The sequence below is a fragment of the Pimephales promelas genome, chromosome 4 (genome assembly GCF_988280905.1).
Source record: "Pimephales promelas chromosome 4, fPimPro1.hap1.1, whole genome shotgun sequence".
In the NCBI taxonomy this organism is placed as follows: domain Eukaryota; kingdom Metazoa; phylum Chordata; class Actinopteri; order Cypriniformes; family Leuciscidae; genus Pimephales; species Pimephales promelas.
In genome coordinates, this window is record NC_142772.1 from 10,008,937 (window position 1) to 10,030,613 (window position 21,677).

Genomic DNA, 21,677 nt, shown 5'->3' on the forward strand with positions numbered 1-21,677 from the left:
AAACTGAATGACAGAGCATGTCTGATGTCTTGCTTGGTTTTCAATTAAATTTAAGTAGCACCAATTGTTCAATAAAACAAGAGATATATTTTGTAAAGTCAATAAAGAACACATTATAATATGCATTTGTATAAGTTTCCCCACACACAAAGAAAAAGAAAATTGCACTAACGATACACAAATACTAATCCAATTTAATCACATCTAATTATATTTAAACATTTATAGAGGACTAGACCTATAGGCATAATCCAGGCAGTATTTATTTATGTCTTTCGGTAATTTGGCACATTGAATAATTATAGAACCCAGTTTCCCTCTAGGCACATTATAGAGAAAATGAGGATGAAAGGGAGGGAAAGAAAATTGATGAATGCCAATGACTTGTATTTTGTTACAAATGGATTGAAGAAATAGCATACAAACACAGCAGGTCATTTGACTCTTTAATGTGAAGTCTTCAATATACACTTATGGAGTATCACATGCATATTTAAATATATATATATATATATACTATACTGTATATTATTATTAAAGTAATATAACTGTTGTTATACTTGATAAAACTCAATTGAACAATACTTTCAGTTGTCCTATTCAAATTTTCCAAACGCAAATAAAATGTGTCATTTTTTGTAAGTGAAGCTCAAATGCAATGCTCACCCATTAGGCTCCACATTTACCCAAATCCCCGCACACCAGCTCAGTCAATTTGGCCTGAACTTTTAATGAACAAATTAGCTAATAACTCACCATCTGTAATGAACTAAAACACTGTCATACAAAATTTATGAGGAATATTCATTTGTGCAATGGAGTTGCCTCATTTAGTACATAGAGCAAAAGGAGGGTGGCTGAAGATAGATAGATAGATAGATAGATAGATAGATAGATAGATAGATAGATAGATAGATAGATAGATAGATAGATAGATAGATAGATAGATAGATAGATAGATAGATAGATAGATAGATCACTTGGAAAAAAAGGGTTCTATATAGCATAGGGTTCTTTACTCAACTGCAAAGGACCTTTTATGCAAAAAAAAAAAAAAATAATAATGATAATGACAAGAAAGAACCCTTTTGGCACAAAGGTTCTTTATAGGCTATTCATTCATAATTACATTATTCCGCAACATTTTGCAGTTGTAATTAAATTATTGTTTATTAAACTGTTGTTGTAACTTAATATCCCATTTTAATCATGCTGATTTTTGAAAGATAAAAACTGAAATGGCACTCTTTGTGTGATATTGATTAATTACATTTTTTAACCCCCATATCTTGAATTTTGTGATCATTCATGCATTGCATTTTAGGGGTTCCAAATACGTAGCGCTTTATAACCTTTTAAGGTTCTATATAGAACCTTTTCTTCTAAGAGTGAGATAGATAGATAGATAGATAGATAGATAGATAGATAGATAGATAGATAGATAGATAGATAGATAGATAGATAGATAGATAGATAGATAGATAGATAGATAGATAGATAGATAGATAGATAGATAGATGTGCTATACTGTGTGTGCTAGAGGAACTAAGAAATCCCCTCAGCCTTGACCTCCAGCTATCAGCGCTGGCAGGCATTTTTTTTTTTTTTTTTTTTTTTTTTTACGCTTGGCTGTTCCATTACTTTGCTCCTTTCTGTGGCATATTAAACAGATTAATAGAACTGCACTCTGGGGAGGGGAAACGCCAGTCAATCTAACCTGCCGACACAAAGGCGAGAAAAGCAGATACGCCCGCGACTCATCCTGAGAGCTGATAAAAGAAAGACAAATGTCACATGAGAGGAAAGTGGAACTCAGTGAATGTTGTAAACAGAGGAAGAATCTGAATAATTTGCTCACTGAGCAAGTACCAATGAGAAGTGGAGATTATTAAGGGTTCCTGCTATGGCTAGCATCACTCAACCCAGGCATGGGTCAGAAATGGACAAACCCAACCATTTGGGTTTAAAAATGCAATTAAAAACCCAGCATTTTTTGGAGTGTTTCACTATTGCTCATCCTTATCTTAGAGATTTGATCAAACCACAAACCACTGTAACTAATCAAACACCATTTGTTACAGACTTTCATTTAAATAATCATATTATCAAGATACGTGATAAGAATCAGCATAACTTATTGTGAAAACAATTTATTCATTTATAAAAGTGTGAACATGGTAAAAATATAACTGTGGAATAAACAATATGCAATCAGTTAAGATGTTGAGATTAAAAAAATATATATATTTATTGGTGATAATCCTGGTTATGTGTATTTAAAACACTTCATTTAGAACTAATTGAAATCGTATCTGTTTCTTGCCCAATCTATGTATAACTGACAAATATGCATCATATTTAGCTTATTAGTTTGTTTGTGCAATCCATCTCATGAAAGTTCGTATCTATAGCACAAATTTCATTTCTCGTGCCATTTATACGCCAAAACTAGTTTTTGCGTGTATCTGGTACGCATTTTTCGCGTGCATACGCATTTTTTGGCGTATAATAAGTACGAACTCCCCATTCCCCCTAAACCAACCCAGGGGCAGAGCCATATATCTGCCCAGGGGTTTTTTTCAGTGCGTAGCATATGCACGCAAAAACCAATTTTGGCGTATAAATGCCACGAGAAATGACAATCGTGGTATATATAAGCACTTTCATGAGACTGTGTTGACATTTTATTTATGCAAAAATCCCATAGACATACATTGAGCCATATTTAGGAGACACAATACCAGAGATTTTGGGGTTGTGCTTTTTGACTTATGCCAGTAAACAACTACCCAGTAACCACCCTTAAAGATAGGAAAAGAACATTCAAGGAACATTATAGCAACCAAGCAGAACACTGCCCTATTTAGTTTTTACATGGGTAAGCAACACTCACATTTTTAAGGGTCTATACTCTATATCAGCCCATTCTCATTCCCAAGGCGTCACCTAACTGACGCCTTGGGAAGCATTTGGACATGCTTCAATATCTGACGCTTTAGGCGCCCTTTAGCGTCAGTTAGATGACGCCCTAGGATCGCGTGTACCCTACCCCCACCCCACACCTAAACCTAACCGCGTCCTCTAACTGACGCTTTCCTTTAGCGTCAGTTAGATGACGCCGTAGGATCGCGTCATGCAAGTGACGCTAAAGGGCGCCTAAAACGTCAAATATTGAAGCATGGTCAAAGGTGACGCCTTGGGGTGAGAATGCGTTGTCTATATCATTGTTTCCCAACCAGGGGTACGTGAACACACACACACACACACACACACAAAAGAGAACATTTTTATTTTACTTTGGTAACTTTTTTTCAGGTCACGTTTACTTTATTTATAGATTATTATTTGATGTAATGCAAATGCTCTTTTATGGTTTTAATTTAGGTCAGATGTTGGAATGACCTTAAAGGGATAGCTCACTTTGAAATTAATTGTTGATATGTTTTAGCTTACCTCAAGGGCATCCAAGATGTAGGTGTATTTGTTTCCACAGTATTTTGATATTTTTAGGTCAAACCGTTCTTGTCTGTCAGTCATATAATGGAGGTATATGGGGTCCACCTTAAAGAACATGCACAGAGAAGTCCAAATTAAACATGATTTAATGACTCGTAAACGTTAGTACACATTGATGGCCTAAGACACGAAACGAGCGGTTTGTGTGAGAAAACGAACAGTATTTATATTGTTTTTACCTCTTGTAATCACAGTCACGTCCAAGTACTTCTGTCTGTCCAAGCGCCGGCGCAAAGTTCTCCTCTAATCATGTTTTAAAGCAATCAATAACCAAATAAATGTAAATAATTACTCAAACCAAATCAAAATGCTCTGGAAATGCAATGAAAATGCTAATTTAACAACTGTCCCCATATGAACACATCTCTTCTTAATGCTGAAGAGAGGATGCTTGAGCCATTCAGCTTGGCTTGAGAGGGTACATAAGAAAAGACAAGGTTGGGATTCAGTGATCTAAATGATCTATTGTGATCACCAATACAAATCCAGAGATATGTCCATCTAACTATCGGAATGATTAACAAATTGGCTGCTTGATGAGACACATCAGCATATAGCAGTTTCTGTCTAAAAGACCTCTTGATCATTCTTCCCTGTAAAAACAATAGAGTGCTTCATTACATTCAATCTCATCTAATATCTCTCTCTCCCCTGCAGCTATGGGTAAAATGAAAGTGAGGTCTAACTGTCTATAGTATTAGCAGCTTAATCGTCCTGTCCTGCTCCCCGCAGGCGTGCCAATCGTGCACATTTTAGTTTAATTGTAAACCATCTTGGTCCATAACCTTCAGTCAGCACCTCACTGTGAAGCGTGAAGGGAAATGGAGGTGTGAGATATGATATCTATTCAGTGAACTTTACGTAGATGTTACTGGTCTAGCACCAGCCTCCGTGTGTCAAGCCCTCATCTTTAATTCTCACAGCAATAAAGATCAATGCTGATGTCTACTATAGTCAACGCAGAGGTATACCTATTAATATACTATATATGCAGTGCCACCTGCTGAACTAACTTAAGTACTGCTTATTGGTTGGAATACATCAGCTATGCGCTCTATGGCCTATTATTTATTCCATTTCTGCGGGGTATAATGTATCCAGAAATGACCTTCATTTCCATTGTGAAAAATGAACCGTGACAAATGAACGTCTTTTTCTTATGATCAGACCAAGTGGTCATTGTTTTGTTGGTTAGCATTTCCCATTATCTACAAGTTTATTGTTGTATAATTCATAATGTTTACATTTTTAGTTTTGCAACTAGGCAGTAAACAGTACTGAATGCAGAGATGTACCGAACCTTACCGGCTAACATTACCAGGATTTCCACTGTACCATTAATTTTTGTTGTTGTTGAAAAAAAGTAATTTTACTTTTACCCACCAAGACTGCATTTATTTGATCCAAAATACTTATAATAATTTAATTTACTTATAAATAAAGAATACATTTATTCCTGTGATGCAAAGCTGAATTTTTAGTATTTTTTTTAGTAGCTATTACTGTTCAGTGTTACATGATCCTTCAGAAATCATTCTATTATGCTGATTGGTGCTCAAGTAACAATTGTTTTTAAATTATTATTATTGTAAACAGTTTCTTAAAGGGTTAGTTCAACCAAAAACGTAAATTCTGTCATTAATTACTCACCCTCATGTCTTTCCAAACCTTTAAGGTTTTCGGAACACAAACGAAGATATTTTTTATTAAATCTGAGCATTCTATCCCTCCGTTGGTAGCTACACAACTTACACTTTGATGCTTCAAAAGTTCATAAAGAGATTGTAGAATTAATCCAAATTGAGTGGTTTAGTCCAAATTTTCTGAAGAGACTCATTTCCTTTATATGATGAACAGATTGAATTTAGGATTTTATTCACCAACCAAACCTCATTGGTTGTCCCTGAAGCTCAAGTGTGCTGCGTAACACAAGAATGAAGCTCATTGGTTCTTGCACATCAAGTGAACATGTTTGAGCTTCCGTTTCAGTTTATGAATATGTGAATAAAATCCTAAATTCAATCTGTTCATCAAAGCAACCGAGTCTCTAAATAAAAATTGGACTAAACCTCTCAATTCATATGGATTATTTTACAACTAAAACTGTTAAAATGCTCTTTAAATAAACAAATATTTGTAACATTTGCTTCTTTATTGTCGCATAGGTGCACTAGCCTCAAAAAGCATCCTACAAAGCTCAGAGATATATTTAAATAGTAAAACGTATTAGTTTTACCAATAAAAATAAAATTTTGTATTTCTGTAGCTCTGGTCAAACAATGCAGAACAATACAGCACAATTTAACAATGCAGCAACACCAAGGTCAAAGCTATCAGTTAAAATGGATAAATTGTATACCTTCAATCTGCGAGACACTTTGTTTGAAAGCAACTGCCAAATCCATCAATGAAAATGCAGCATGGCTCAACTGGGTATATAAACTGCAAATAGTTAACTACGTATTCAGCTTAATGGGAATTTTTAAAAAAATGATCAATAAACATAACCATCTACAGCATATTTATTTAAAATGAAATTAACTTGAATTTTCATCCATTTTCATGTGGCAAATGTTAACTAATTAACATGTTTCAGGAACAAGACGAATAATTAAACATTACACCTCTGTTTTTAGAAGGACTCTTTCCCAGATGATTGGAGACCCTGTAAAGTGCAGGTCTTGTATTAAACAAGGCAGTCATAGTCAGTAACTTGACCAGAATGCATCTACATCCTCTCTTTATCTGATCAATGGGCCTCACCAGACTCTCAGACTGTTAATTGATGAAGTAATCCAGTCATTAATCACTGTAGGAGGCTAATGAGAGACATCTGAGTAAATCAGGCTGATGCCTTGTCCTTGTTGCCATCATCATCATCACCATCATCATCTTCCTGTGCGTGTGGACAGAAGAGAGTGCAGCAAGATGCCTGAAAGAAGGAAAAAAACGGAAACACATTAAAAGAGGCCAACTTAACTACATATTTAATTATTTTTTAAATCCATGTTCAGTTTATTTATATTAAGTCCTGAAAAATTTGAAGTATACATAGTATATACGTATATGTATGCATGTAAACACTAATTTTCTTCACATTCAACAACACTCGCCTTTAACAGTGAACACAGATATCCGACAGATGCCCGCAGAGGCGTTAACCTAAAGTCACCATAAAATTAAAATGGGCAGATTTTTTTATAGAATATTTATTATATCTGTGATTATTATATTTATAATTCATGTGCCCTCATAATCTCTATCCCCACCCTCTTGTAATGGCATTTCTTCTGTCTGATGATGTGTTTTTGGATATGAAGGCATACGGTATGCCATCCCAGCAATAGCAAACCACAACAATCCAATCAAATATGATCGTTAAAATTAAGACCCAACCCTTATTTTTTCTTGTTCGAGATGCAGTTTCACTTGTATATACACTTGTATAAACTTCCGTTTCATGCAGACTTTAAACCAATATTAAAGGAGTAGTTCACTTTTAAAAAAACTTTTGCTGGTAATTTACTCACCCCCATGTCATCCAAGATATCCACGTCTTTCTTTCTTCAGTCGAAAAGAAATTAAGGTTTCTGATGAAAACATTCCAGGATTTTCTCTATATAATGGACTTCATTGGGAACCAAACAGTTCAAGGTCCAAATGAGAGTTTCAGTGCAGCTTCAAAGGGCTTTAAACAACACCAGACGAAGAATAAGGGTCGTATCTAGGACCCTTCGAGTCATGACTCGAAAAAAGATTTGTTCATTTTGATGAACGAGTTTGAATAGTAGAGTCACGAACGCTCATCACAGAACAGAGCAAGGTGAGCATTTGTGCTTTTAAAACTTAAAAGTTTTTTATTTTTGTTTTAAAATGACCGATCGTTTCGCTAGATAAGACCCTTATTCGTCGTCTGGTGTCGTTAATAAGACCTTTAAAGCTGCACTGAATCTCTCATTTGGACCTTGAACCGTTTGGTTGCCATTGAAGTCCATTATATTGAGAAAATCCTGGAATGTTTTCATCAAAAACCTTAATTTCTTTTCGACTGAAGAAAGAAAGACATGGAAATCTTGGATGACATGGGGGTGAGTAAATAATCAACAAAAGTTTTTTTTTTTTAAAAGTGAACTACTCCTTTAAAGCTTTACAGGTGATGTTATTCATTTTTCATTTTTGATCATTTTAATTCAATTAAATTCATTATATATACGACAAATCCTCCTGAGCTATGGTTCCAACCTATGTTTTTTTTTTTTCATTTACCTGTTTTGTCAAATTTCTAACAGGTAAATGTTAAGTAAATATCAGCAATTCAGAGCAATATTTACATCAAGAACACATACCTGTGGCTACAGACACATTGAGAGATTCTACTCCAGGGTGCAGGTTTCGGCGTGGAGGGATGGTGAGTAGGATATCACACAGCTGACGCAGTTCTGGAGACAGACCGTCACCCTCTCCACCTGACAGCACAAACAGAGACAGACAGAGCATTTAGACAACACAGAAAAAACAAAACAATTATCTGTCCGAATAAGTTTGAACACATACCCATTAACAGCAGTGTAGGTCTGGATATCTTGAAATCTGAACATGGCCTAACAGGGGATTCCGGGTTGGCTTCCTCTAATCCAACAGTGCCGACTACTTGCCAACCATGTTCCGCTTTCACCTATAATGTCATACAAAATTGGTTATAATTAGAACCAGACCGATATATCGGCAGGCTGATATTATCGGCCGATATTAGAGATTTTCCAAACTATCGGTATCAGTAGTTATAATGGCCGATAAATGAATATTTCAAAAATAAAATAAAAACAGACGAAACACGCTTGAACCATGTCATGAGTGTTGGAGTTGTATAGTTTGTCCACCAGAGGGCACTCTACACCGTCCCTGTTGGCAACACTTGTTGAGTTGGTCACGAGACATACATTGCTTGAATAACAATTAAAAGAACATCCCCATCAGTTCTCTTAACTCAAATAAACATGACAAAATTTGTGACTAATCATCTCCAGTTTTGCTGCTGTTAAATAAGCCGAGAGTGAAGCGGAATTAGCTAGTAATAGTTACGTTACGTTGTTACAGTGTATGTGACTGAAGTATTTCTTTAATAGCGCGTGACAGTTATAGCAATGAGACGTATCATCTCTGCTTGGACTGTTATATTGAAAATGTATATTTTACAATTTGCAGTATGACGTAATCCATTGCTAAATTATGGCTCATCATAGACTAGCTAACCATAAAGCTAGCTAATGCCACTATCATCAGTCTGTTCTGTTGTGATAATAAAAGAAACAAGTTTCTTTTTAAAATGCATTATCATATTATTTTAGTTAAAACTCATAAATAACTACATATAACTAATGTTAGGGAAGTCTGTTAAATGTTTTGTTGCGCGTTTCAGAAATAAAAAAATAAATTAAAAAAATATCGGCCGATATATATATCGGATTTTAAAACCAAAAAAATATTTGTATCGGTATCTGCCTTCAAAATCCTTTATCGGTCGGGCTCTAGTTATAATGTTATAAAGATATGTTTCTCAAAAGGACTTGACAGACACAGTGTAAACCTCAATGGTTTTCTTTAACTGCCCTCTACGGGTTACAGATGGAAAGACTGTTAGTAGTTGGGTCTCCTTAAATAATTCTCAAATTGTTCATTCCACTTGAAAACTTAAACCAGAGGTTTGATGCCATGCATGATGAACACTTACCTCCTTCCTATAAAGTCAACTACGGTATATTTTCATACAAGTCATTTACATTAATTGGCTTTTATACTGTAACTGATTGAAGATTTGTTTTTATTTCTAACTATGAAACAGTCCCACTTTCTGTTTTTTGGGGACTTTCAGGACTTCTTTACAATTGTTATGTCCAAGATGGAATTTGCATTAATATTTGTAGCATTTTTGTGTCGATTTGCAGGGAAAAAAAACACCATTAATCATTATCTACTTGTATAATTACTATTAGTGACAAGAGCAGTTACCTGTAAATGTTTTTGTCATTAATTACTGAAATTAACTGTAAACAGGTTGAAAAAACAACAGACAAGGGCAGATGGCAAATTAATGATTTGGAGAGATCACGTGGAAATATCAAATAATTACAAATATGAACATTCCTTTCCTTTTAAAACACAATTTCTTATATAACCTGGTGGGTGTCAAAGGCCCAGTGCTCCATGTGGATGATCCATCCCTGCTCATTTTACAGAAGAATTCACAGAACTTGAAGATTGATACATTTTTGGAGGCTCAGAATTATAAAGTTTGATTAGCTGGTATTGCATTGACTAAAGCACAATTGTATTATTTGACTGCCCTCTACAGGCCACACATGTAAACACAGTGAAGTGAAGTGAAGTGAAGTGGATCAACTTCCACACCTTTATCATATCTTTCAAGTTGCTGTAGCCAAACACTTCCATGATCTCCATCACACCAGCGCTGGCTTTACTCACTGTGGGCGTCAGAGGACAGCTAACAAAGAGAGCAAATAATCAGAAGCAAACATCAATAGTACAGTTCATACAACGTTTAAGTTAAAAGCACATTTTAATTTGATCATTTAACAACGTTATGACATAATAAACACAGAAAAAGCATTTTTTTCACTCCACCTGTTTTGAATGCTGCAGGCAATCCGATCCACTCCCAGGAAGTACGCAGACCTCAAAATGGCTCCAAGGTTCATCGGATCCTGCACTCCATCCAAAACCAGCCATAATGCCCTGTGATTCTTCGCCTCATGAGATGTTATTGGTCTTTCCACGTTAATAAACCCAAGAGAACTTGCCTGAAGACACAATCCTTGGTGCACCTTTCCACCACACATCTTGTCAAGTGTTTGCTTACTGACTCTCTGTATCTGCACACCACGACTGACAGCCTCCTGACAGACCCTCAAAATCACATCTCTCTGCGGCCCCTCGCCGTTCTTCACAAAGAGACGACTCGGCCTCCTTCTGCCCTGAGTGAGGGCCAGCAAACAAGGGCCCACCCCAAACAAAATCTCCAAGTCTTCATTTGACTCGGAGTCTTTTTGGATCTCCCGCAACATCCTTCTGGTTTCTGACTCACTGAAATCATCAAACCTCAGTTTCTGAAGATCTGATGACACTTTTCTCTCTGTTTTTGAAGATGGAGCTGCATGAGATTCTCTCCTCTGTGTTTTTGTGGATTTGAGAAAATCATCTCTGGTAGCAGCATATTTACGCTCTCTAGACACAAATGTCTTTTTGAGTTTATTAGAGGAAAATCTCTCATCTGACTTTGAAACACTGTCTCTTGGAAAGAAAAGTGCTCTTGTGCAAGTATATGCTGCATGTTGTGTTAAAGATGCTGGTGTAATATATAACTCATTCAGTCCAGCCAAACATCTCGTAGTTCGGTTTGAGACTCTGAAGACTTGGATACTCGTTTTCCATAACTGCATATTTGCCTTTAAAAACTTGGTAACTTAAGATATAAACAGCTTTAATCAGTTAAAGGTAGTTTGCTGGTTTTAAGCAGTCTGGCTTTATATTTTTTTATTTCTCAACTGGTCAGTCTGGTAGACCAGCTGATTTACACACAAAACCAGCCGAACACTAACTTTAACTGTTAATCTGACTAAGAGCAGCAAACCTGGTTTAAGAAGTTAGATGCAGCTGCTAACCAAAAAGCTAACTTGCCCTTCAGGGTCAAAGTATAAGCAACGTTATTTAAACGTTATTTAAAGAATGCATTTTCTATATTAGTAACATGCGATATATCAAAAGAACCGACCTCAAGTAACGTTATATCTAAACAACTAACGTTATGTTCGTTGTTCAACAACACCACATACAACCATGTGGAACAGCTTCCAGTTCATTGGCAGTTGTCATGTGGATGTGAAAGCGTGAAGTGTTTTTAGAACCACTTCTGCTCCCAGATCAGCTTTGGCTATCTGTTCCGTTGCTGTGTGGTGCTTCAGAAAGCAGCTCAGGCTGATTCGAGAACAGCGTATTTACATCCGTACCAAGCATGCGCACAATTGACTTCCTGCTTCCGTTTGTGTTACCATGCAACGAGACGCCCTGGTGTGTTCCCTAAAGTACTTCCTACCCGAGTATTATTATTACAAACGTAACGTTATCAATTTTAGTAACCGATGCAGATGGTAACTTACACCAATTCTAAAGATTTTTTATAGTTTTAAGAACGAGTGTCAGATATGGCCGACGGCTGGTGCACGGACACCGGAGAATCGGTTTACCGTTCCCGGGATGCAGTTAAAAACTTACGCATACGGTAAGTCATGTCGCTTGAGTGTACCCAGCGACATTATACTCTGTATTAAATACATGTTAATGTATTTTGGACATGGGAGTACCTTGCTATTCCTGGAATTACCATGTAAAACCAAGGTAAATTAATTTCAATTCCATTTAGAAGTAACGTTTTTGCCATCTCTACTACACCACACTGCCAAAATCTCTTTATTTATCTCTTTACGTACATTATACATGGTAACGTTACTCCAAGTCACTAATAAAAAGTACTGTTGTATTATGCCTAATTAAAACATGGTATTACCATTTGGTCCTATTTGTTACTTTTTAGAGTGCGTATACAGCGTGTGACCTCGACAGCCGCTCTGTCTCAACACCTTCATCAGCAAATGATTTCTCAGCAGGAAAGAGGAGTTATAGAGCTAGACACCTTCAGCTCTCAGACACAATCAGCCTCCAGTATGTGAAATATCTGTATATATAGACCTGTTAAAAAGTAGTCACAACTATTTACCTGGTATATTGAGGATAATAATAATAGTCTGTAACCATGTGTGTTTCTTTTTTTTGTTTTTGTTTTTGTTTCATGTAAGTCAATGTGCGTTTTGTGATGTGTAGCACCTGTGCAAAACCAATTTCCTAAGGGATAAATAAACTAAACTGAACTGAACTGAACTGAACTGAATATTGTTTATAATATTGTCTCTCATTCTTACACAGCCACTGATGAGGAGGAACTGGTGCTTGGTTGGCAAGAGAAGTTCTTCAGTCAGGTAGTAGACTAGTATAGGCAAAGATGTGTGCTACTACTAGATAATCGGCAGGTTACCTGTTTTCATGGTGTATCTGATGAGTTCTGCTTGCTATTCATGTGCAGTATGAAGTGGACCTTTATCAAACAGAGTCAAACTGTCAAACACCACTGGAGCGTCAGTATCACACAGATATCACGGCAAATGAAAGATCCAAAAGAAAGCCAAACCAGCGCATTTTCACCTACACAGACTTTGATCGCTTTTCCAAATGGGAAGAGGTTGGTTGACTAGCTACTGTTTTCTTTAAAAAAAAAAAAAAAAACGGGTCATATTTCACCACGAATCAAAAGAAATGAAAAATGAAATGTTGGTAGCGCTTTATTTTATAGTCCTAGCTGTTATGTACATATTATATACTTATTGTAATTTACAATAACTAGGTACTAACCCTGAACCTACCTCTAAACCTAACCTTAACACATCTAGTTACCTTGTATTACCCTGTACTTTCTAAGATAATGTACACTGTAAGTACACTTACTGTGCTTTATGTACACTGTAAATACACTTACTGTAAAATAACGTGCAACCCTTTATTTCTCACTCACAGTGTCCCTGATACATATTTTTTGTTCATACAATGGAAGTCAATGGAAATCTAAACTATTACCAGTTATCAACAGTGACCAACATTTTTCAAAATGTCTTCTTTTGTGTTACACAGAAGAAAGAAATAATTTTGATGATTTTAATATAATTGAATGTAATTTTGAACAATTTTAATTTTAATTGGGGTGAACTATTTGAGAATATTTTGCATCATTGTGCATTGCATTGTCATGACATAAAAATAATGTCACAATACAAAATATATTAATGTTTCTAAAATAGGCTTTATTTTCTTTAGTCACCATGAAATCAAATTTGTGAAATTGTATTTTTTATGGAATATTCCATTATTTATTATAAATGATTTATCCATGCAGATTATATATTTCTTAATTCATGTGCCCTTCTAATCCTTTATCAAAATAACTTCCCCTTCCTCTTGGAATGTCATCTCATCACTTTTCTGATGATGTGTTCACTGACAAAATCTAGGCCTATAAGCACAATCTAATTTCTTACTAATAAATACATTTTTGTGGTGAAAAATTACCCAGACATGATTTCGACTGGTTTGTTGAGATTCACCTGTAGATATATAGAGTACATATGTTTTATAGCTGTCTGAAGTTGTGATTTTATTGGCAGCAAGCTCAAAGTATGCTGACCCCAGCTCAGTCAACACCAACCTTCTTAGCAGAACGCATGGCCAATGTTAGACACAGGAGACAAGAGAAACGTCCTGTGTAAGTGTACAGTTTCTGTAAAGGATGCATCATATTTTGGAAGGTTAGAAGATTTACCTGTACATAATTTTTTATTATTTCTTTTTTTTTAACATAATTTAGAGAGTCTACTGTTTCCAAGTCGCGTTTAATCACATGGGAGCCTTCAGAGGAGTTCATAAAGAACAGCCACATCATCAACACACCAGTGCAGACCATGCACATCATGGGAGATCTTGGGCCTTCAGGAAAGTACGTGAGACAATGAAACTCTTCAAAAGCCACTTAATAGGGTCACATCATACATTTTACTATAATTAATTTAACTTGAGATTCACTTATAATGTTGTTTAAGGTATTTTGCATCCAAAATGAATTATGTAGTTTAATATCACCATTTTCAACCCGCTGGCCAATTTTTCTACGGCACCTTTAAGACTTCTATGCAAATTATCTTCAGAAACGTTACATACAAACTCCTTTATTTTACTCTTAAGTTCAAGAATTCGGTTTTTATAATATGAGTCTTTTAAAGTAATGTGAAATAAACAGACAATGGTGTCCAGTTGACCGTGAGATCCGATCTATCAACTGACTGAGCTGACTGTGTTTCATAGGTTGGGCCTGAAAGAGAATGAATATGTATTATGCACAATAAAAGCAGACGGTAATGGAGTAATCACATTAAAACCAGACTTTAACAACAACAGAGGAGCCTACAGGTAAGACCCACCATTTCTATAAATTCCTCTTTAGAATAATGTGGGGATGACTTCATTTTGATGAACAAAAAGTTCAAATGTATTTGAAGAGTTCAGATGCAAAAACCTCTTGCCAAGTGCCATTTGAAATTTTCTTCTCGAATGATAATTTTTATCAAGCTTGTATATTTAAGTTCAGTGATTTCACTTAAATGGCAATGATAATTACCTATTAATTGTTATTTAAGTGAAATTACTGAACTTAAATATACAAGTTTGATAAAAATCATCATTAAAGAAGAAAATTTCAAATGGCATTTAGAGGTTTTTGCATCTGAACTCTTCATTTGACTGTCTTTCACTCCAGGCTGGAAACAGAGGGGGAGAAGAGGGAGGTGTGGAGGCTGTATCTGGAGAATGCCTCATCAGACATTCATGCAGAGGAGAAAGAGAGAGAGCAGCGCATGTACAGAGATGTATGGCCAATTCCCCTTGCTAAGGATTTGTGGTTTATCACACGGTTTAGACCTGGGTTTTCCAATCATGCTCCTGTAGGGGCCACTGTCCTGCAGATTTTGGCTCTAACTTGCCTCAACACAAATTCTGCAGGACAGTGGCCATCCAGGACCAAGTTTGGACACCCTAAACTTTTAGGGTTTGGTCTAAACTTTTAGCTCCTGTTCCAAACCTTAGAGAGCTCAAATAGAATCTCATGTGGCTGAATTGAAACACTCCTCCTTAGGAGTCACTCATAGTTGATTCACAAAATATCACAAATTAGATTGAAATTCTTTTTTTCTGTTGACACTTTCCTGCACTGGATACAATTATTTAGTTACATTAAAATTAACTATGTTCACCATCTGGGCAATTGGTTTTGGAATTTCCATATCTGCAAAGTATAAATATGATATTTTGGCCTTGGATTTTGACTATCATATAAGGAAAAAAGTTTGTATTTTATTTATTAAAATTTTTTCTTTTGTTATCTGAAATAAAACTATATATATATATATATATTAGATGGAGAAAATAGAAATTTTACAACCGAGGAAACTGAAATAAAATAGGTTTAAGTGTAAGTACTAAAACTATAAAAGCAAATAAGAAAATTACTAAGACTTCAACTAAAATTTAAAAAAAAAAAACAGAACATAAAAGCTAATTCAAAATATGAATAAATACTACAACAGTATAACATTGTTTGGAGCTTGACTGTTAGCATCACCCTTCACTTTGGGATTGTACCAACACAATTTGGAACATAGTCCCAGTGTGACAATTCTTGGTTACTTTTAAGTAGACTCTGTTCATCAAAGCATCTTAAACTTGACTTACTGTACAGAGAGTGTTCCTGGAGTAGTATTTAATTCATTGGCTGGACCAAGGCAATCATTGTTGGATTGCTAACCCTGTCTGGTGGATTCATCATTCACACACATTTCTTTCTTTATTTCTTTTTAGCTGTACACACGTCACAAAGATTACCTCAACAGCCTGGTTGGCCAAGACTTCGAGATGGTAAGCATTCAAATTCTTATCCAAACACATGCTGTCAGAATATTAAAAAACTGTTTAAATTATAATCCAAATAAAAAAGGTAAACCTTTCATTCTGATTCTACAAAAACTTCCTTTAGCCACCTCCAGGGATACTTCGCCTGATTGTAAATGGAGAAATCGGTGAGTATAACATTTACAATAAATTAAAAATGAGGCCAGATTTACAGGAGGGAAAACAGTATAGCATCAATACATTATATGCATGCCGTACGGATCATAATATGGCAATTTTTCTTTTTAGTTTCTGCTCAGGGTTATGAGTATGATAACCTGTACATCCACTTCTTTCTGGATTTACCAAACAGTAAGTCACTCTACTCTCATACCCCATGTGGCAACCGTTATTTAAACAGTTAAGCCACACTTAACATTGCTTTTGATGACAAAACCGAAGTGACATTTAAGAAGCAGCACACTTTTCAAGCAAAGCATATCACAAAAATGTTTGATTAGTTTTAAATGATAAAACAATAGTTTTGTTTTCACAAAAGAAATAAATAAATAAATAAATAAGAAGAACACACAATCTGATTCAGACGTTTCAGGTTTTACTGTATTTCGGGTTTGTGCATTTTCTGTCAGTAATTCATGGTGTTGAGATTGCTCTATGTTCTTTAGGTTGGTCCAGTGTTCCCATTCAGTGTCTGTCTGGTGTGACTCAGACATGTCGCACACGCAGCATGGGAAAGGTAATTCATCATTTTAGTGGACCCCATCAGCTGGCTCTGTGTTCATGTAACTGTGGTAAACATGTTCTCTGTTTTATAGGAGGATGTTGCCTTCTTCTCCTATCCATTCAGCTTTGAGACCTTCTTCCATAAAGAAGATGAATCTGATGGTGAGATCTTTGATTGCCATGTAACTAAAGAATGGAAAAATACTTTACATAGATGACCACCTGATATAAAAATAAAGTACCATTGTCAAAACATTTTCAGTGAATAAACACAGATGCTGATGTTCTGTGCAGGGTCATTATCCCAGTGGCCTGTGCTGTATTTCAAAGTTCTCTCACTGGATTTTTGGCAGCGCTACAGAACTGAGGGCTATGGATTCCTGGTCATTCCCTCAACGCCAGGTTGGAGTCTTGCATGGTGTAATATAGTGATGTTCAATTCATCAATGAATTGTTCTTGTGATTCTGTTGACGCATAACCAAATTCACAAAACAAATATTTTTTTGGGGGGGGAGTAAAAATTTTGATGTAAGTGACGTATTGGCACCATAAACATTATATATATTTTTTCCTGAACCACATGCAGGTTCAAAATGAAAGTGCAGCATCAAATTGTAACACCAATTTAAGTTAAAATGTAATTTCCTCAACACTATGTAGGACAAACATGTTTACTGAGAATGAAGTACTGTATACTATACTATACTATACTATACTATACTAATATTCCAATTTGTAACCAGCATTTTAGAATCACTGATTTTTTGGGAGTAAAATTAGGATAATGTGTGGCATGGTCAAACTGGAAAACATACAAACATTCATTATAATATTTCTATTCAAATACATGCTGTTCTATAAAGATATTGATAATAAGAAAACTGAAAGCAGGTATTTTACATTTTAATAATGTTTCAAAAACATCACATAAAATAAAAATCAACATAATAACTGCAGGATTAAACTACCGGGCTCTAGATATCATAAATGAACTGTGTTACAAGTAATTATAAAAAATTAATATATAATTTATAAAATAGTGTCTTTTATGCTTTCAGGGCGTCACAGAATGACTTGTCGCACATGGAGACCCCTCCAGCCCGGCACGGTGGCTGAACTGAGACGCTTCTTCATCGGCGGAGCACCTGAACTTGAAGACATCAGTTATGTCAGAGTACCTGGCACTTTCAAGGTGATTCATTACACATTTTGTGCTGTGAAGTTGTGTATAAGCATGTCCATTATTTCACTTTGCTTCTATTTTTAGGGAGAGCGATTGAGTCGCTTTGGCTTTCGCACTCAAACCACTGGAAGTGTGACCTTTACTCTTAATTGTATTCAGCATGCCAGGTTAGCCAACACAACCACTGAATCATGCATTTTGTTATTGCAGCCGTACTATTTTGTCCAATTGAGATTGTAAGTGCTTGTTGTACTTTATTCAGGGCTTTTATTGATGCCAGCACCCTGAAGAAAAGGAGACAGACTGTTCTGGATCAGTTGGGAGGTCACAGTCAGCAGGGCTCTGTCTATAATGTTCTGGGTAAGGCAAGTCTAAATAACTTCAGGAAGGCCTTTTATTGCAATTTATTAGTGCTGTTTGCTGAGGTAATTGGAAGGTAAGGAAATGTTCATATTTAGGGTAAGGGATTTTAACAACCCCCTAATTGTTCCACTTATTTCGTCTCAACCTGTTTATGCTACGGGAGTTAGGAATTTCGTTGAGGATTCAGTCATTTTGTCAAATGAAAATCGTTAGTTTGATTGCTAAGAAAAGTAATGGTTCAGCCTACACTGTCTACACCAGAAGCGAGCAGCATGAAAAAAAGCAAATAGAACCCCATAATAATCAGAACATGACAAATTCCCGACAGTAAACTGATACCCTGTTCTATTTCAGATGTATTTCAAGCGCTCGTTCTACTTCTGATACAAAAGACAAATGGATTTGCAATGGTCTTGTCCAATGTGGACACAATTTTAGGCTGGTTCTCTACAAAGGGGGCCAGGACGTCCTTGGGTCCACTTCCAAGGGGGTCGCAAGATGCCTTAAATACATTATTACATTATTATATTAAATGGCTTTAAATATGACAAACTAATTAAAACAGATAAAAATCTAAATGTTATATGACATCACATTTCTAATTTTTCTCATTTGTTCCCTCAACAACTGTGTTTTTTTCAGTTGAGAATGAGGTTTACCATGCTTTTGGAAAACCTGGATATGTGAGGGAATTTTAAAAGTGTGATCCCCAGAACTTGAGAAGTTGTGTAAATTCATAAAATCTTTTAAAAAATCTAAATAAAAAAGTAATAGGAATTTATATAATGAATATACATATTTCTCTTTATTTCAAGCTAAAAATATTTTATCGGGTAGAAATCGCTTGGAATTGGTCAATAATAATATTAATGATTATCCTGTAATCATGAACGACTTAAAAAGTCATGTAAATGAATTAGTTGTTCAGAACATTCAGTTCTTGAAAATTCTAGAATTAATAATAATTGTGTTATATTGTCACTTCTGGGCGTAACCTGGATCAGAATGATATAGATTTGGAAATCCCATGTTTTGCTATCCAGGATCTGGTATCAATCTTAGTGTTGTCCCTGTTTTTCAATGCAAAATAAGATTGATTCCCCCTGATCTAGATACACACTTTTTCTGATTACCAAATTTGGATCACCAGTGCTCAAAATGGGGTTACATTCACAATGTAGGCTATTAGTAAAGAACAACAGAAGGGAATAAATGTGGGTCACTTTAAGTGTTTTATTTGAAGAGAGAAAAACACAAACAAAACAAAAAACATCCCCTACCATTTTTAATTACAAGCAGTATATGTATATATATATTTTGATTTTCTCCAAGAAACTGCATTCATTTGCAAAGAACTTTTTTTCCTTCTTCTTTTGAACAACACATTTTCAAGATTTGATTTAATCCGATAGCCGAAATACGATCAGATTACTTTAAAACAACTAGCCCTTGGTTTCAGTACAACAGTTAAAATTTTGCAGCTTTGGTGTTACAGCAGAAATAGCAAAAAAGTCTTAAATGCTGTCACGTTAGTGAAATTAGTGTAATTTTGCGGGCAGTAGTGTAAAGATGCATAAAACATTGTTCACACGAAGTCACTTTCTAAACTGCTTTCTTGGTCAGCGTGGCAAATTTACGTGACCAACTGGAAAATGATTGAAATTGTGCAAAATCCTATTAGAATGACTGTATTTTGCCCACTGTGCAACAGTAAATGAGATAACAACTTTAGATGTACATTGGGCCACCATCAATTTTGGTTGATTTCAGCAACCGTCCAGCAATGCCCTAATTACCATCAAACTAGATACTCTTGCATCATTGTGCAGACTTCAGAAAATGTAAAAATTGACTTAGTTTTGACTGAAGTACATAATGGCAATATATCAGATTTTGCAGGAAATTTCTTTTCTGATTTGGTCTGTGTTTGTGATTTCAGAAGCGTTTCAGAGGGCCCATAAGCGCATGCAGGAAGCAAGAGAGACTTTACCCAGAGATCTCATCAATACCACAGCACAATTAAACTCAGAGTCTTCTGCATAGAAACATTACACCTTGAACATATATAATAACGCTGTTCATATATAGTTGTGTTGAAATCTAATTTGTTTTCAGTTGCATCTTATGTAATAAGAATGTATTGTGCATGTAAATCCTCACTATTTCTGTGAATAATTTGCTTAATAAAGACATGGTTTTTGTACATATACCAGATTGTTTAGTTAACTTAAGAGTGAGGATATATCAAAGAAATTCATATCTGTTAATAATATTTCACAAATTGAAAGGTGTGCTTGTGCTATCATCATTTCACACAAATAAATATTATAGGTTTAAATTTATAACATTTAACAATAGATATACTTTTAAAATGTAGTGAGGAAACTTATTTGGTGTCAGACAATTGTGGATCATGTTCAAATTTAATGTGATAACTTTGAGGGGAAATGACATACATCCACTCAAATGGCTTTGAAAGAGTTGGTTGAAAGTAACTGCACTAACGGCTCAGTTCTGAGAGAACCTCAAGCTCTTAGTTTGATAAATAGTTTTCTAGTGCAGCAAGTGGGGACACTTTACATGCACATGAAGGAACAGCAGAGGGCACCATCTAATCTATAAACACGAGCCACAGATCATAAAACTGATTCATGGGAATTATGTAATAGTTACTAAGCTCTGTAGATTTATTAATATTTGATAGTACATTACTCATTTAAGGTAATATAATCTGATTACTTTTAGATTACTTTTGACCTAACTAGTTTATCACATTGATTTGAATAGGGTAACCTTATACTCTATTGATATAAAACTATAAATAAAAGAAAGAAAATATCTTCCATTCTTAATAATCAACAACATGAAGTTTAAATATTGCATTATGTTATGGACTGGGGTTTCCTAATGGAACTGCAGGGGTTTGTGAGTTTAATGTAAAGCTATTAAGTAATTAAATCATTAAAGTAATGATTGTTATATTAATAAAATGTTATTAAAGTCAATTAATTATTTAAAAATAAAAACAAACATGAAAAATGTTATTTGTTTACCTGCATGTCATGTGACCATTAACCGGTAACTTAATATTTACTTGAAGTACCCACTGAGATTTTGTGTCAAAGAAATTCCGCTGACAAAACAGTAGAGTTCCTGCATTACATGTAAGTATGAAATAACATAAATTTGTTCCTTTTAATGTGTTTGAAAGTCAAAGGCCTCCCAAAGACTGTAATTCATGGTTAAATGACTCACTAAATGATAATTTAAATTATTAATGTGTTTGTCAGGAGTTTATTAAATATGCAATGT

At 35.2% G+C, this 21,677-nt stretch overlaps 2 protein-coding genes across 5 annotated transcripts; one reads left to right on the plus strand and one right to left on the minus strand.

Moving 5' to 3' along the window:
- Window positions 1-6,022: 6,022 nt before the first annotated feature.
- Window positions 6,023-11,402, minus strand: mrm1 (mitochondrial rRNA methyltransferase 1 homolog (S. cerevisiae)). Of its 2 annotated transcripts, XR_005620937.2 has the most exons (6): window positions 10,159-11,402; window positions 9,925-10,018; window positions 8,071-8,191; window positions 7,863-7,982; window positions 6,280-6,448; window positions 6,023-6,181 (listed from the first exon to the last, which is right to left on the minus strand). XR_005620937.2 is itself a non-coding variant. In XM_039662376.2 (5 exons), the coding sequence occupies exons 1-5, from the start codon at window positions 10,971-10,973 to the stop codon at window positions 6,405-6,407; spliced, it is 1,194 nt and encodes a 397-aa protein (XP_039518310.2). In that variant the 5' UTR covers window positions 10,974-11,402; the 3' UTR covers window positions 6,023-6,404. The 2 variants fall into 2 exon arrangements, 1 of the variants encoding a protein (XP_039518310.2); XM_039662376.2 differs by having other exon boundaries at window positions 6,023-6,448.
- An 84-nt stretch (window positions 11,403-11,486) lies between these two features.
- On the plus strand, window positions 11,487-20,572 carry mks1 (MKS transition zone complex subunit 1). Of its 3 annotated transcripts, XM_039662368.2 has the most exons (19): window positions 11,487-11,601; window positions 11,715-11,812; window positions 12,125-12,252; window positions 12,514-12,566; window positions 12,671-12,826; window positions 13,803-13,900; window positions 14,003-14,131; window positions 14,497-14,601; window positions 14,948-15,056; window positions 16,045-16,101; window positions 16,220-16,262; window positions 16,384-16,446; window positions 16,761-16,831; window positions 16,911-16,980; window positions 17,113-17,220; window positions 17,878-18,011; window positions 18,087-18,169; window positions 18,265-18,362; window positions 20,305-20,572. In XM_039662368.2, exons 2-19 carry the CDS (start codon window positions 11,736-11,738, stop codon window positions 20,406-20,408), a joined length of 1,686 nt encoding a protein of 561 aa, XP_039518302.2. In that variant the 5' UTR covers window positions 11,487-11,601; window positions 11,715-11,735; the 3' UTR covers window positions 20,409-20,572. The 3 variants fall into 3 exon arrangements, with proteins under 3 accessions (XP_039518302.2, XP_039518301.2, XP_088986061.1); XM_039662367.2 differs by having other exon boundaries at window positions 11,539-11,812; XM_089129935.1 differs by lacking the exon at window positions 11,487-11,601 and having other exon boundaries at window positions 11,811-11,928.
- The last annotated feature ends 1,105 nt before the right edge of the window (window positions 20,573-21,677 follow it).

Bases quoted from the DNA above. Each gene is read 5' to 3' on its own strand.
- mrm1 (XM_039662376.2), bottom strand. From the start codon at position 10,973: ATGCAGTTATGGAAAACGAGTATCCAAGTCTTCAGAGTCTCAAACCGA. The intron at 7,983-8,070 runs GTATGTGTTCAA...TTGTGCTGTCAG, and splicing joins ACCTACACTGCTGTTAATGG to GTGGAGAGGGTGACGGTCTG. The intron at 6,449-7,862 runs GTATGTGTTCTT...TCCTTCTTTCAG, and splicing joins CAATGTGTCTGTAGCCACAG to GCATCTTGCTGCACTCTCTT.
- mks1 (XM_039662368.2), top strand. From the start codon at position 11,736: ATGGCCGACGGCTGGTGCACGGACACCGGAGAATCGGTTTACCGTTCC. The intron at 14,132-14,496 runs GTACGTGAGACA...TGTGTTTCATAG, and splicing joins GATCTTGGGCCTTCAGGAAA to GTTGGGCCTGAAAGAGAATG. The intron at 18,012-18,086 runs GTGATTCATTAC...TTCTATTTTTAG, and splicing joins GAGTACCTGGCACTTTCAAG to GGAGAGCGATTGAGTCGCTT.